This window comes from Aythya fuligula, chromosome 2, assembly GCF_009819795.1.
Source record: "Aythya fuligula isolate bAytFul2 chromosome 2, bAytFul2.pri, whole genome shotgun sequence".
NCBI classification, from domain to species: domain Eukaryota; kingdom Metazoa; phylum Chordata; class Aves; order Anseriformes; family Anatidae; genus Aythya; species Aythya fuligula.
The window spans coordinates 46242307-46257262 of NC_045560.1; the positions used below are offsets into that span (position 1 = coordinate 46242307).

General features: G+C 38.2%; 1 protein-coding gene across 2 annotated transcripts in view; it reads right to left on the bottom strand.

Moving 5' to 3' along the window:
• The window catches only part of LARS2 (leucyl-tRNA synthetase 2, mitochondrial), a 108293-nt gene that overhangs the window by 7782 nt on the left and 85555 nt on the right, over nt 1-14956 (bottom strand). For both annotated transcript variants that reach the window (XM_032182153.1, XM_032182152.1), the window contains exons 15-19: nt 14735-14838; nt 13371-13553; nt 11503-11672; nt 10436-10513; nt 8057-8168 (exon numbers count right to left, since the gene is read on the bottom strand). In XM_032182153.1, the coding sequence (XP_032038044.1) occupies nt 8057-8168; nt 10436-10513; nt 11503-11672; nt 13371-13553; nt 14735-14838 (647 nt within the window). The remainder of the gene's footprint in view (nt 1-8056; nt 8169-10435; nt 10514-11502; nt 11673-13370; nt 13554-14734; nt 14839-14956) is intronic.

A 14956-nucleotide genomic window follows, 5' to 3' on the forward strand; every position in this document is an offset into this window, starting at 1 on the left:
CTGATCACATGCCTTGTGGCAGAAGCATGCATAGTGGCCACTCCTTATTTTCCTGTTCAAGTGGATTCTTCTAACTATTTAAAAAACACTTTCTGGTATAAGTCAAGAGCTTCTATCTACACAGGCAAAGCCAGGGGCAGTTTTAATCCCTGTGGAGGCTGTCAGTCCTGGTAAACTTACTAATAAAAAATAATTAATATGTATTCTGAAGCACATAAAGCACGATTAAGCACTATGTCAATCTTTTGGTTCATTTTCTTGCTACAAAATGAGCTATGAGCTCATCCATATTTTTTAAAAAGTGCAAAAGTCAACAGAATTAGTTTCAGAAAACAGAATTTGACAGGAAACCAAAATGAAGGTTTTACTTAGGTTGCTATTTGGCTTCCTGCCTTAATTCACATTTTGTGAGCTGTACAACACAGAAAACGCAATCGTGATTTGTTTGGCATTTTCAAAATGCCACCCAGGACCAGAAACTTCACCGTCACAATCCACACTTGCTGGCACACTTACCAGGACCTAGACAGACCTCCTCCAGCCTTCCCACTTGATTCTGATAAATTACACAAAAGCACCATTTGAGAAGTTAAGGACCGACCAATTCACAGACTCTTACTGTGAAAAGATTAAAAACTTGTTTTACTGCCTCATTGTACTGGAAAACACCTAGTGAAACGCACATTATGAAGCAGTGTGTACTATGCTTTCTATTTTTTTCTCTCAATTTGCTTTTATGACTGCATATTCTTTTACAAACACAGGACAGAAACCAGTTGAGTGCATTTTCCACAGCCTGTAAGTTCAGCTGTTTTGGGGGACAGATCAAGGACTAGATTTGCACTCCAACTGAAGCACTGATCCTTCAACTGGATCTCTGTCAATACTGAACCAAGCTTTCCCTAATCAGTAACTCACAGGACTGGAGCTTCAGCTAGAAGACAGCACCCTATTATGTGATTGTAAATGAGTGAGTTGATAGAAGGAGGAGAGAGGACAAGTCTAACAACACTGAAGCTCTAGGCAATGTTTTATTAGCATTACGTGAGTCATTAGTGTTTCATAAAAATAATACTTCCCCTGCAGCGCTATTTGGGTGCAAGAGCAGATTGTCATTTTAAGCCGAGATTTAAGAAGGAATATGTGGAAGCAATTATGTATCATCAAGGCAAGGTAGGACGGCAAGGTAATTCTAGTCTTACAAGAAAAAAAGCATTAGAAAAATGAATCTGTAGTTCCAGCAACGGTGCAGCTAGTTTGACATGAAATTGTGTAGGCAAGAGAAAAAGATGTGATTATGGACTAAACTGAGGAATGGCTGGCATGGGGAGGGACAGCAGCCAGCACAGAGAGGTTAACAAAGAAAAAAGCAAGGAGGACGGAAGTTTTAATGGGAGATAAAAGGCAATTAATTAAGGCAGCTGAAACTATGCTGATATCCAAGTTTAAGACTGGGGATTTTCTAACAGGAGATAAAAGAAGACCAGAGGGGCAGTATAAGGCGACTATGAGAATGCATTATCCAAATGATGATAACCTTTGGATTTAGCAAAAATCAAAACAAGAGTAATCCATGTTAAGTAAAAATCCAGCACCCTAGCAGCCAAGCAGACCAAGTTTTTAAGAAGCTCAGAGCAGGAATTTGTAGCAGTAAATGGAGATGCACTCTGGATCAGTGTTTTTACTTGTCACAGCAACTCCTTCCAAGGACAGGATTATTATCTTGTTAACCTTGCTCTTCATACACTTTTATAGCATTTAATGAATCTTCCTATTTGACAGATTCAGCCAAGCTGAATATCAGTAGTACCTTTCTGCAGCCCAGGAGGAATACATCTGTCAGTCACACGTGAAATAGTCTCCAATCCCCAAGAAACTCTAGCAATACAGTAACAGCTACTTCCAGACAGCTAAGAGAAAAGCTGTATTATACTACCAGTAGCAAAAATCAGGAAAATTTACATTAATTCAATACAGTTCTAGGAAATTCATTTTGTATGTTTCTTAGTGACAGATGCGGAGCACCAAAGAGGATTGTGAAAAGCTTGGGTTACTAAAAGCTAATTCTAGAATACATTTCCAATTCAACAAACTTCCCATGAATCTTTTTAACCTCCTGAAAATCACCTGCCTTTGTCCATTGGTATGGACTTATCCTTCACTTTGGATTGTGGCTCTGGATGTGGATGTGGTCTACGTTGACTTCAGCAAGGCTTTTGACACCGTCTCCCACAGCATTCTCCTCAAGAAACTGGCTGCTCTTGGCTTGGACTGGTGCACGCTTCGTTGGGTTAGAAACTGGCTGGATAGCCGGGCCCAAAGAGTCATGGTGAATGGAGTCAAGTCCAGTTGGAGGCCAGTCACTAGTGGCGTCCCCCAGGGCTCGGTACTGGGGCCGGTCCTCTTTAATATCTTCATCGATGATCTGGACGAGGGCATTGAGTGCACCCTCAGTAAGTTTGCAGATGACACCAAGTTAGGTGCGTGTGTCGATCTGCTTGAGGGTAGGAAAGCTCTGCAGGAGGATCTGGATAGGCTGCACCGATGGGCTGAGGTCAACTGCATGAAGTTCAACAAGGCCAAGTGCCGGGTCCTGCACCTGGGGCACAATAACCCCAAGCAGAGCTACAGGCTAGGAGAGGAATGGTTGGAGAGCTGCCAGGCAGAGAAGGACCTGGGAGTGATGGTGGATAGTCGGCTGAATATGAGCCAGCAGTGCGCTCAGGTGGCCAAGAAGGCCAACGGCATCCTGGCTTGTATCAGGAACAGTGTGACCAGCAGGGCTAGGGAGGTGATCGTCCCCCTGTACTCAGCTCTGGTGAGGCCGCACCTCGAGTACTGTGTTCAGTTTTGGGCCCCTCGCTACAAGAAGGACATCGAGGTGCTTGAGCGGGTGCAGAGAAGGGCGACGAAGCTGGTGAGGGGCCTGGAGAACAAGTCCTACGAGGAGCGGCTGAGGGAACTGGGCTTGTTCAGCCTAGAGAAAAGGAGGCTCAGGGGTGACCTTATCGCTCTCTATAGGTACCTCAAGGGAGGCTGTAGCGAGGTGGGGGTTGGCCTGTTCTCCCACGTGCCTGGTGACAGGACGAGGGGGAATGGGCTTAAGTTGAGCCAGGGGAGTTTTAGGCTGGATGTTAGGAAGAACTTCTTCACTGAAAGGGTTGTGAGGCATTGGAACAGGCTGCCCAGGGAAGTGGTGGAGTCACCATCCCTGGAAGTCTTCAAAAGACGTTTAGATGTAGAGCTTAGGGATATGGTTTAGTGGGGACTGCTAGCGTTAGGTCAGAGGTTGGACTCGATGATCTTGAGGTCTCTTCCAACCTAGAAATTCTGTGATTCTGTGATTCTGTGATTACTCTTGGAGGTAAAAACAATTTCTTATTCCGAACTGGGCTTCTTCTTGGGTTTGTGCAGGCTGCTTTGGGGGACTTCTGCATTCAGTTTTTCTATGAAAATCTGCAACATCACTTAGCTTGCAATACATTCTTCAGAAAAGCCTTGTTGAGAAAGGACTGAATCAAGACACAGAAATACTTGCAGTAGAGCTACTGCAAGGACAGTTTTAATGTTGTTAAGACAATCCTAATGTTACAGATTCCAATAATTATGTTTCATTTCAACATATCTGAAGATGTGTTTATCATCAGTATATATCTTTCATGTGCCATCTCTAATAAAAGTTTAACAACTCACAATAGGCTGTTTCATATCCTTGTCTGGACAGCAAAACACTGTACTACTACAAACAAACAAAAAAAAATACATCTCAAATGGTGTCTGTATATTCCTCAGATACAAGGTTTCAGGAAGGAAACAGATTTCCTCATCCTGTTAGTGTTCATAAACTGCCAAGATAACAGCCGGATGAACTCTTCCCACACTGAGGGGCTACAGTAGCTTTTTATGTTAGTAAGCTATAAAACAGTGTACACGCTGCACAATTAAGACCATTAGGCTGACACACCAAAATACTGAACACTGTTCCTCCTCTAAGCAGCAAAAAGAACTACTTCATGGACAAAATATCAAAGCACTCAGTTACAATTGTTCAGCTGCTGAAAGGTGAGGCACTTATGAAACAGCATTCAAGCAGTTTTTCCCTTCGCTCACACTGGAAATATTTACTGCCAACCCTGAAGTACGCTCTTCAAACAGCTCACAAAAGAGACAAGGCTCTTCACGCAACCTGATGCATGAAAACAAGGTGGCCACATATAAACTGAACCCCATGGGAGAAGAATTTTTCAGCTGCAGAAGAACAAAAATTGCTGTATCTTGAATCTACCTCATCTTACCTTAATTGTATTTAAAACCTGAACATTATATGAGAAGCACCCTTGGGATACCAAACTGAAGTTCTAAGTTTGCAAAGTTCATCAACAAGCTAACAAAGAAAACAGAGTGGAATAAAAAGCTAAAATTTCAAATGAACTCTAATGCAACTCCTACAAAGTAGGATAACATTATTACAATCAAAATGATGTAGATTGTTGATGCTGATGAGTCATTATTCAAAATGTCAAGCAAAGCATCTTTAATTATCACCTTAAAATTACCTTTTTAATTTTCCTAATATTTTCACTGGTTGGCAATAATTGCAGAGTGATGTGCAGTTACACTCAGCTGTATTTAAAGAACTTTTTTTCTGTGTCAAGTAGATTTTATATTGAAATGGATATCAATAAAAATGAAAAATGCATGTTTTGCTATTTAATATAAATGCATTCAGGATACAAGTTTTTAAGAAAATCTGTTAGATACTTGAAATTATATGTTATATAATTATGGAATACAACCATCAGTATATACATATCAGGATATTTTTGGTCATCATATCTTTCAAGATTTTAATACTTATATGATAGCCTCTTGTGCCTAGTTTATAATTCCAATTCTAGAATGGAAAAAAAGTTGTTTTTTTCAATTTCCAGCACACCTGTCATATGAACTGAAGCAAAACAAAACAAAACTATTTGCACCTGCAGAAGAGCTTGCCATTGCCAGAAGTGACTTTATTACCTCTATGAAGTCTCATTCTGTGTGCTTAGCCAGAAAGTTCTATAGTCATAGAATCATAGAATATCCCGAGTTGGAAGGGACCCACAAGGATCATCAAGTCCAACTCCTGCCACCACACAGGTCTACCCAAAAATTCAGACCATGTGACTAAGTGCACACTCCAAACGCTTCTTAAACTCCAACAGGCTTGGTGCAGTGACTGCTTCCCTGGGGAGCCTGTTCCAGTGACCCAGTAGTCTGAGTAGACTGGGTCACTAGCCAAAATAATTGAACCCAGTAGTCCTTGGGTTTAATTATTTTTTCCAAATCTTTGGCAGAATATAATAGAATACACTAAGTCTGGGTTATCTTGTAGGTTGTCATAATTTCAAATTTAATTTTAAATTCTATTGTAATTTCTTCTTAAATGCTTCCTGTCCATAACCAGTGATCAGAAAAGCATGAAAGAAGAGAGTACAGTACAACAGCAGAAGTCCTATTTATCCTGTGAAGAACAATGCAAACATTCAAAATTACTGGGAACGCTCTTTTCTTCTAAGGCTGTAGCAAAATTAGCATTAGACATCTTGTTATATAATAAACACTTTCTAATGAAAAACAACAACACAAAAGCAAGATCCTTTCTCTTCAAAAAAGCTTAAATACACAAGGAAGTGTAATGTGGTTCAGAGCTAACATAACAAGTCACTATTCTGATCAGTGATCCTATTCAACTGCCAAATTATCTGTTTCGTATTAGCTGCAGGGCTTCCAAATTTCCCAATTTCATTTTTCCCTGTAGAAAGAAAAAATCTTCCTTGTTTTTCATCACTAAACAAAACACTATGTGAAGGCTGTGTATGAGTTACTTCAGAATGAAATGTCAGTATTTAATTATAAATACATTGCTTATGTGTTGTTTATTATTGGCATTACAAGAGCAGACAGAGACTTCAATCAAAGTATGTGGGTCCACTGCTCGAAGTGCTATTTATAGAGCTAATTATACACAAAGTCCTTTTTCCTGTATAGTTTACAAGAAAGGAAGCAGCACTATCCCTACCTTTTAGTGCAAAGACAAGGCACAAAAAGAATGACTTTCTCTGAGTGTGTATGGAGAACTGATGCACACAGAAAACTCAGTATTTAGAAAGCTTATTTTTTTATACTGGAGTTATTAAAATAACATAACATCATCACTCGTGCACAATAAAGTTTAAGAAATTGGCTACATCGGATGAACAGTAAGACTTAGCAGAACCAGAGTGCAATTCAGAACATGAACATGTTGGACATTTTCTACCAGAAGTCCAAACCCCAGGACCGAAATGCTAGATACTGGTTATTTCTCCATAATATTGTCTTCTTACCACACAGCAGTAAATGTACATAAATTCTCCTGATAAAATCGTTTAATAATTTTGTTATAATGTAATGATCACGCTGCTAAAAGAGATTGTATTTTCCATGTTCAGTCATAAAATTCTTCAGGCAATAATCACCACAAAAATTGTTTGTTTGCCAGTTGTATTGAATTATAATGGGTCACACAAACAAAACTGCATTTTTAAATGCAGGCAGGAGTTAAGGATAATAACATCCCAATTTTATTGTGCTTCCTTTTCATTTTTACTTCAGAGATATCCAGAAAGTGTTTAGCATTCTCATTCCTCAATGATTTTAGTAAAAATTAAAGAGTTCCTACTGTAACAGTCAAAATGTCACAAGACTAAGCTTTACATTTGACAAATTATGTAAATTAAGACACCCTCATTACCTCTGAAAAAAATGTTATGAAACGTTTTTGACTATTCTCTACTTCCTAACATGCGTTTGAATTTCACAGTTCACAAGGCACTGCATGTTTAAATAACAAAACCAGACCACTTCCGACTTCACCTCAACCAATGTGGAAAACAAAATTAGAGCTACTACTTCCATTTAAATATAATTTTAGTTAGATGGGACTTCATGTTGTAAGAGAATACTGACTAAAAGCAGCTTTCTCCAAATGCATCATGTCTATTGCCACTGTTAATGAAATCTTAATTGCTTAGAATAAAGACATCTTAAAAATATTGGGAATTAAAACAGAAAAAACAACAACAACAACAAAACCTTCTGCAATATGTCTTGCTGTTTCCAGTCTGTGCCCCTATGTTACTGCTATGAACAAAAGTAGCCTTTCTTTGGCAGTTAATAATATCGCACTGTCACATACAGCTCTGAAACAGAAGCCATTTAGTAGCATTGCACTGTAAACACTCGAACGCATAAAGTTCTAGGATAACTGTTGAAAATAAAGCTGTTAAAACAGCATCCAAAAGCTAACGTTAGGTCCAAAACCACATGCCAATTTGTGGCCAGCCTTAATGCAGAATATATTCCTATCTTCCCACATCTTTTAGGAAACCTTAAAAGTAGCTGTTGAACTCTGGCATGTATATCCCTATTTTCACAGGTTTTAACTCTAGTAACACCATGCAACTTAGCCCACTCGGGATTCAGATCTAAAGGTTTACAACTGTAATAACCTTAAAAAATAGATTTTCCATTCCCACTTCCCACAAGAGGTTAATTTAACATATAGCATTCCTCAGTCTCTGGAGAGTCTCTGCAATAACAAGAATATGATTTATATTTAACTCTCTTTTAGCCTTTTTAGTATGCAGTCCTCTGACATGGTACTCTTTGCTTGAATTCCTGAAAGAAGGTATTTCTAGTCCGAAGGCTCTTTTAAAAAGAGCTCTCTCTGTAATTATGTTCAGCTTTTAATATTGCCTTCCATATGCAGAGGCAGCTAGCAACTGACACATTAATTCCTTCCTCATGCAGGCTCTGTCTTGAATTTTTCCCCCTTCTCCCTTTCTCTGTTTAGTCTTGTATGCAAAGGAAAAGAAACAACAAGTTTTAGGTTTGTTTAGGAATTATGACAAAAGGTGACAGGATAGATGCAGAAAAGAGAGAAAAGTAACACATGATTTAAAGATCTTTCAGCAAGCTTTTTGCTTTTTTTTTTGCCCTGCTACATCAATAAAAAGTGTATTTCTATAAATACCTTTCCACATCTCTGATGCAATGTGTGGAGCCATAGGTGCAATCATAATGCAGAGTGTAGCCAGAGCATCTTCATATTCTGCACTGTGAAGAATAAGAGCTCGAGGAGCTTGCTAAGTGAAAAAACAAACAAACAAAAAAAAGAAAGAAAAGAAAATAAATTGTGAATATGAATATTTTGGGGTGGGAAGGAGAATAGTTTAATTGAAAAGTACATGCATGAATAATTCCTTAAGACATCTTAAAAACAGTGGAAATGAAAACTTTGCCTCTGTGACATACGCTGATGAAACTTGTGTTGTCTAGCCTGGAGAAAAGGAGGCCAAGAAGCAACCTCATGGCCCTCTACAGCTTCCTGAGGAGTGGAAGCACAGAGGCAGGTGCTGGTCTCTTCTCCCTGGTCACCGATGACAGGATACGTAGGAACAGCACAATGCTGCACCAGGGGAGGTTCAGACTGGACATGAGGAAAACGACTTTAATGTGAGCGGTCAAACACTGGAACAAGCTTCCTAGTAAAGTGGTTGATGCCCCACACCTGTCTGTGTTCAAGAGACATTTGGATAATGGCCTCAGCAACACGCTTTAACTTCTGGTTAGCCCAGAAGAGGTCAGGCAGTTGGACTTTAATGTCTGAAGGTCCCTTCCAACTGAACAATACAACTGAACTATATAACAAAACCTAAAATCAACTTCTATGTTCAGGACAGTATAATTTCATAATAAATTAGGAACTTACAAAAATTTCTGGTGAACTGAAATTGCATCTCGTGGTCACAAAGTGCTCTCTGACATTTATGGAAAAAAGGAGAAGCTGGAAATCTACTCCTGAAGAGGCTGATGCAGATCCCTGGGGATCTACTCTGGTACAGGAGACTGAACACATACCTGTGTAGACACCTGTGGCCCTGAATAGTATTTTGAATGCTACCACTTCGGTAAGTACAAGCCTAGATAAAATCAGAGCTACCTAAAGAGGTAAACTTCTTGCACAAGAAAGTCAATTTGTGATGAATGCAGCATGATTTTTCCTGGAATAAGGTTCAGTTGTACAGGATCCTAGAGTTGTTTAGGTAAAGCTGAATTTAGTGCCCAAGTGATGTTTTAGAGCAGAAGGGAGTTCTGGGGGTGATAAGTGCAACATAGCCTTCTATGGTTTGATGTTCAGATTGCTTTAGTAAACTGTTTAGCTTGCCCTCATAATGACAATTTTCCATTTCTTGCAAATGTGCCAGACTGGCAGAAATTTAGCCTTAATTCCTCTGCTTGTTGTATCCTAAGAGAAAAGAAGAGCACTAAAGGCAGCTGGATAAACTTCTTCTTTCTTTGCCTCTGCTTTGACTCAGTATGATTACATCCCATGCTAAGTTCAGATTCTGCATTTATTTTGTGATTCATCTCCCTAATGAAACAGCATGGAAGAATGTCAACACTTGTCAGCTTATGAGAATTATTTTGTGGGTGTGATAATCACCAGTTCCTGCCTACTGGAAAATTGTCCAAAAACAGTGATTTGTTTGACACAGACCACAGAAGAGCTTTCAGATGGCAAATTCTTATCACTGATACCAATGAGGTCAATGCAAACTAGATTTGATAAGTTTTAGTAACTACTACCTCTTTTCTATATTTAGTTCCACCCAACTCCCCACTTCCTCCTTTCAAATAAGACTCAAAAGAGGAAGTGTCAATAAGCTATAAGGAAATTTGTTCTTGAAAGGTGACTTCTTTAGTCACAAAATATATCGGTGTTCAAATATTTAGCTCTCTGGAGGATGTGGAGGAGAAGAAGGTGGTCAGGAGTAGTCAGCATGGGTTCACCAAGGAGAAATCATGCTTGACCAACTTGGTAACCTTATATGGTGGAATGACTAGCTGGGTGGATGAGGAGAGAGCAGTGGATGACTTCAGCAAGGCTTTTAGACACTGTCTCCCATAGCACTTTCATAGGCAAGCTAAGGAAGCGTGGGATGGATGAGTAGACAGTGAGGTGGATTAAGAACTGGCTGGACAGCAGAGCTCAGAGCTACTATATGTAGCTACATATGCAACTTGTTTCAAAACAGAACAGAACAAAGAACAGAACAAAACAAAACGCATCCTTTTGAAATAGAGGACACAGAGGTAAACAACAGAACCTAGTGCCTCTAAGACTTTCAAGCTCTTCCTACAAAACATAGTATATGTAAGGAATACAGTGATATTAGAACATCCTTCTTTTAATCTGAATAATTCAATCTACTGTACACAAGACTCTTGAGTCAGTAGTGACAGTAAGTGACTTTTGGAACACTATTGATTAGGCAGCTCTTGCTTTGTATAAAGACTTACCGGAACCACGACTGACAGCAAATTGCCTTTGTTCATTCTGCATACTTACATGGAGTATGTTAGAGAGGCTCATCAGTCGAGAAATAGCTGCATTGAACAAATGATCCTTTGTGAAGTACTCTGTTACCTTGTATTAAAAGAAAAGTGCTGTCACTAATTAATTGAAGTTCTCAAACATGGAATGTTACCTTTTACATGGAAATCACTTTGGCATGCAAACAAACCACATGTGTGTGTGAAAATAATAATCATATAAAAAATTCAGTTGACTAGCTTTCCATCTGTTTCAAGACTTTAAAAGCTTTAATCACCACCAATTAGGACTGTGTATTAGTGAGCACACTCTATTTCCTTTAATAAAATATCTTCCTTTTGTTCCTAAAGGAGGCCTTCATGTGTGTAAACTCAGTTATGCTGGTGAAAGAGTGTACATAGATTATAATTATTGTAAGATTATAAGATTATGACTCTAATGACTGTCAAAAGACCTGGAAGGTCCCTGGCCACAGGATTTAAATCAGGTAAAATTTTAAGCATAGAAAAAAGTCTTAGGCTAATTTTACAAGTATTTAGATCTCCTTCCAAGTCTTGCATAATTGAATTGACACTAAACACAGCGTGAGACTTAACACATAAGAAAAACTGAACAATTATTTCAATATTTTTTTAGAATATGCTAATATATTTCTCCAACAACTTTTTTTTTTCATCTCTATGAAACAGCAGGCATAATAATGAGGTGTGAAGCAAACAGATCAAAAACTCTTGTGAGGGATAATCTGCATAACTAACTCACCTACAGCTGTGCTACTGGAAATGGAGGTATTCCAAACCCAGGTTCACAACATTTTAATGCCATAACACTTCAGCCTTTAAATAAGGCACACAGGAGATAAATTTTACCAATACAAATGTTACTACTTTATAGAAAAGTTTTGTCCTATGAAATTTGTAGATTAATAAAATTACTTATAGAGAGAATATTTTACTTAAAAATTACTTTATGATCTACTCATCTGTGGGACAACTTTTGGATCTCTAAGCAAGGCATAGTTTTTACAAAAGCAATAACTTATTTAGTCATTTACAAACTATGTAAGTGCTTTTTTTTTTTACCTCAGAAATTACCAGATTCTTCTGTTCCCAGATCTTTCTGGCTTCAGCCTTCTCTTTTTTATTCAGAAGCTCAGGATTGGGCATGGTTCCTGAAGTCCTTGCTTCAATAAGTTTGGTTACAAGCGTCCAGACACGAGTCTGCCATCTCTGAACACCCAGTACAGCATCATCTGAGATTAATGAAAGGTTGCAGAAACAAACAGATCTCAGTTACAATGGATGAAGCCAAAACTTTAAAGAAAAGCAAAAAGGAACCTGCATGCTAAAGTTTAACATTCTGAAACAAAACACTATGTTTTACATGAAAAATGTCAATATAATTAAAAATGCACTTTAAAAATAATGCTGTGTTGCCTTAATGGAAAGAAATCAATAATAAAAAACAGATGTATTTTCTGTAATGATTTAAAACATATATATAGCAAAAATATTTGCTAAATCTATTAAATATAGTTATGTCAATGTTAGAGTGTTCACCTTGTGTTTTGAAGACTCAAGAAAACAATTCTGCATGCTCTCTTTTTTCAATCTCTTGGAAGAATACATATGTGTATATATATATATATATACATACACAAACACACATTTTCTTAGTAATTGAGATTTTTTCTAAAATCTGATCTTAAAAATTACATATACTTTTGTTGCTACGAGCTACCCCATGTGTTGTGGCACAGAGCCATTAATAACGGTATGGCTTGAGGTGTGGCACTCATATGGCTTTAGCTCTCTGTTCCAGATGCATCAGGTTTCTACTAGACTGCACATCACCACATCACACTGCACTGCACAGTAGCAATATAGCGTAAGATGTTCCAGCTGATAAGGGCTTCCAATTCTGATCCAGTAACTGCAATTGAAAAGACCGCCAGGGCTACTACTAAAAGTGGAAGAAGTAAAACACATGTGAGTGACTAACACAGACCAATTATGTGTCCGATTGCACTAGATGAAAGACTTCCTGCACATCTGGAACAGCAAAATACAGCCTGATTGACTATGTCTGCACGATCCGCATGAACTCTCCTAGGTGGGATGCATAACACAATGCTCTTCCCAAACTTTCCATCTCCTGTTCATACCGGAAGCTTGGAGATCATCTAAACACTCTGGCTTGGTATTATCTAACACTGTAGTAATGGTGTAATAAGCTACTGGGTAAATTTGGCCACATTTGGTCTTGCATACTCTAGACAATTACTTGCCCACACCGGGGAAAGAATGACATGGGATCTTGCCCTCATTTCCACAAGTGAAGACAAGGAATAAAGTTTGGAGGGCAATCCTCGAAAGACTATCAAAATAAATCCAGTAAGGAGGATCATGGCAAATGAGAAGTGGTGTTTAATATTCTCCTAATAAGTCAATATCCACCTAATAGGACAATTTTCTGTTTACTTGATTGATTTCTTCAATTTAAACATTATTTTGTTATCACAATTGGCTTGCAAGGTTACTGTACTGCAAACAATCTTACATCAATTGTAAAAATTGTGAAGTTTTATCTTATAATGAAGAAAATAATCTTAAAATAATCAATTTCAATCAATACTTTGTAGATAATTTAAAAAAAAAAATAGAGACAGAAAATAAGATCCAAGTTTGCACTCTTACTATTTCAGAGTAAAGTATCATTTGAGACATGCTTTTCAGACATATATTTTTTTTTAACTTTAAAGAGGTAAACTGCTTGTGGTAATCTTGCAAGTCTGCCTCTCTGTCATAGTTTTGTGACTTCTCTTTTAAAAGAAACATTAAAATTGTATCTTTTTTATTCAACTGTTCAAAACACTTGGGCAACAAGAACTGTTTTAATTTTGCGCTTAAAATGTACCACACCAGGAAAAAAACAACAGAGTTTGACTTACTTTTAGCATCCCACAAAATGTCTTGATCTGGAGGAGCAGCAAACAGAATGTAAAGACGTATGGTGTCAATGCCATATTCTTTCACTAATTCTTCAGGATCTATTCCGTTGTGCTTAGATTTGCTCATTTTTTCCCAAGTGATTTGGAGTTTCTCACCAGTTTTTAGGTGAACTGGTTCGGTGCCTAAATATTAAGACATACACAAAATATTAAAACAAATTTTGCTCACCTGTAACAACCATTGATTTGGTTATCTAAGAATTAAGAATTAAGAAACAACTATTTCTATTTCTTTTGTTGTTTGTTTGGGGGTGAGGGGAAATAATTGTAAAAGTAATAACCCTTTTCCCTCCCCAGTTTTTCCTACTTTCATATTTTAACGCAGCTAACATCCAAATACTTCCATTGCCTCATGACAGAAAGTGTCCTTCTACCATTTGGAAGCTGTATTTTGGCACTCATCCTACGTGCTTGACAGCCTCTGAGATTTACGCACTGTTATAACCATACCATTTAAAACTTCCTAGATAGGTATACCAATTTGGTACAATTTTGAGCTGCTGTTAGCTTTTATGGACCCAGGTTTATAACTCCAATTGTAATCCTGGCAATAACCTGCCCTCTGTTGAATGAGTTTAAGGATGGAAAGGGGCATTTACACTGATAAAGGTGCACCCAAGCAAAACCACCTGTTGTTTTTTATGGAAGAAATAGGATAGCAGATAATGGTAAGCGTAACAGGTTCTTCTGTCTGTTTTTAATGGTCTTATGGGATTTGTATTCAGGAGAAGAGCAGAGCAAACAAGGCTGCATGAGGGAAGTGCTTAAGGGAGGCAAATGTGACCAAGCCCCTCTTGTTGCTCCTACAGCTCCCCAAACAAGGGCAGCTGATTCAGCTTATGCAGTGAAGGCACTGGGAAGAGGTGAGAAATAGCACTTTTTCCTATACCCATTACACATGTAAAATTTACCAAATATACCACCAGCTGTGTTAACTTTGCCAGTGTTTTTGTAGGTTATCTGTCTGATGGGACTACTAACTCCATTCAGCAAGCGGCTGAGCACTGTCTTACCAAAACTGACTTCTGGTCCTTTGGACTACACTGGAGCTAAAATAATATCATAGCATTGTTTCTGTATTTAGTTGCAATTAAAAGTTGCTAGATTAGTAGGGTCTCTCTACACTCAGCAGTGGATATGATTCCCAAACTCACAGAAGACACTCTCTGCTTGTGATATTACAAGGATCCATTTTTCTCCACCAAACTTTCCCAGCACTGAGTCCTGTATGTCTTCTTTTAACTGAAGTAGTCCCTGACTTTCTGTATGCACTTGTGCTGGCTTTCCCATGCTTTTTCTCTTACCAGTGAAATCAATCTCCTCTCTCTTCAAATACTGGCCTGTTGATGTTAGTCTGAATGTCTGATTCTTGATAAGACCTTGAACCAAAAGCTTATGGAAAGGCTCCCTAAGGATGGAAGGATAAAGAAACGTTTATGTTGAAAACAGCTTTCAAAAGCATACTTTAGATTAAGCCTCAGATGTTGAGCCAATCAGGCAGTTATTTAATGAAACAAGAATTTCAC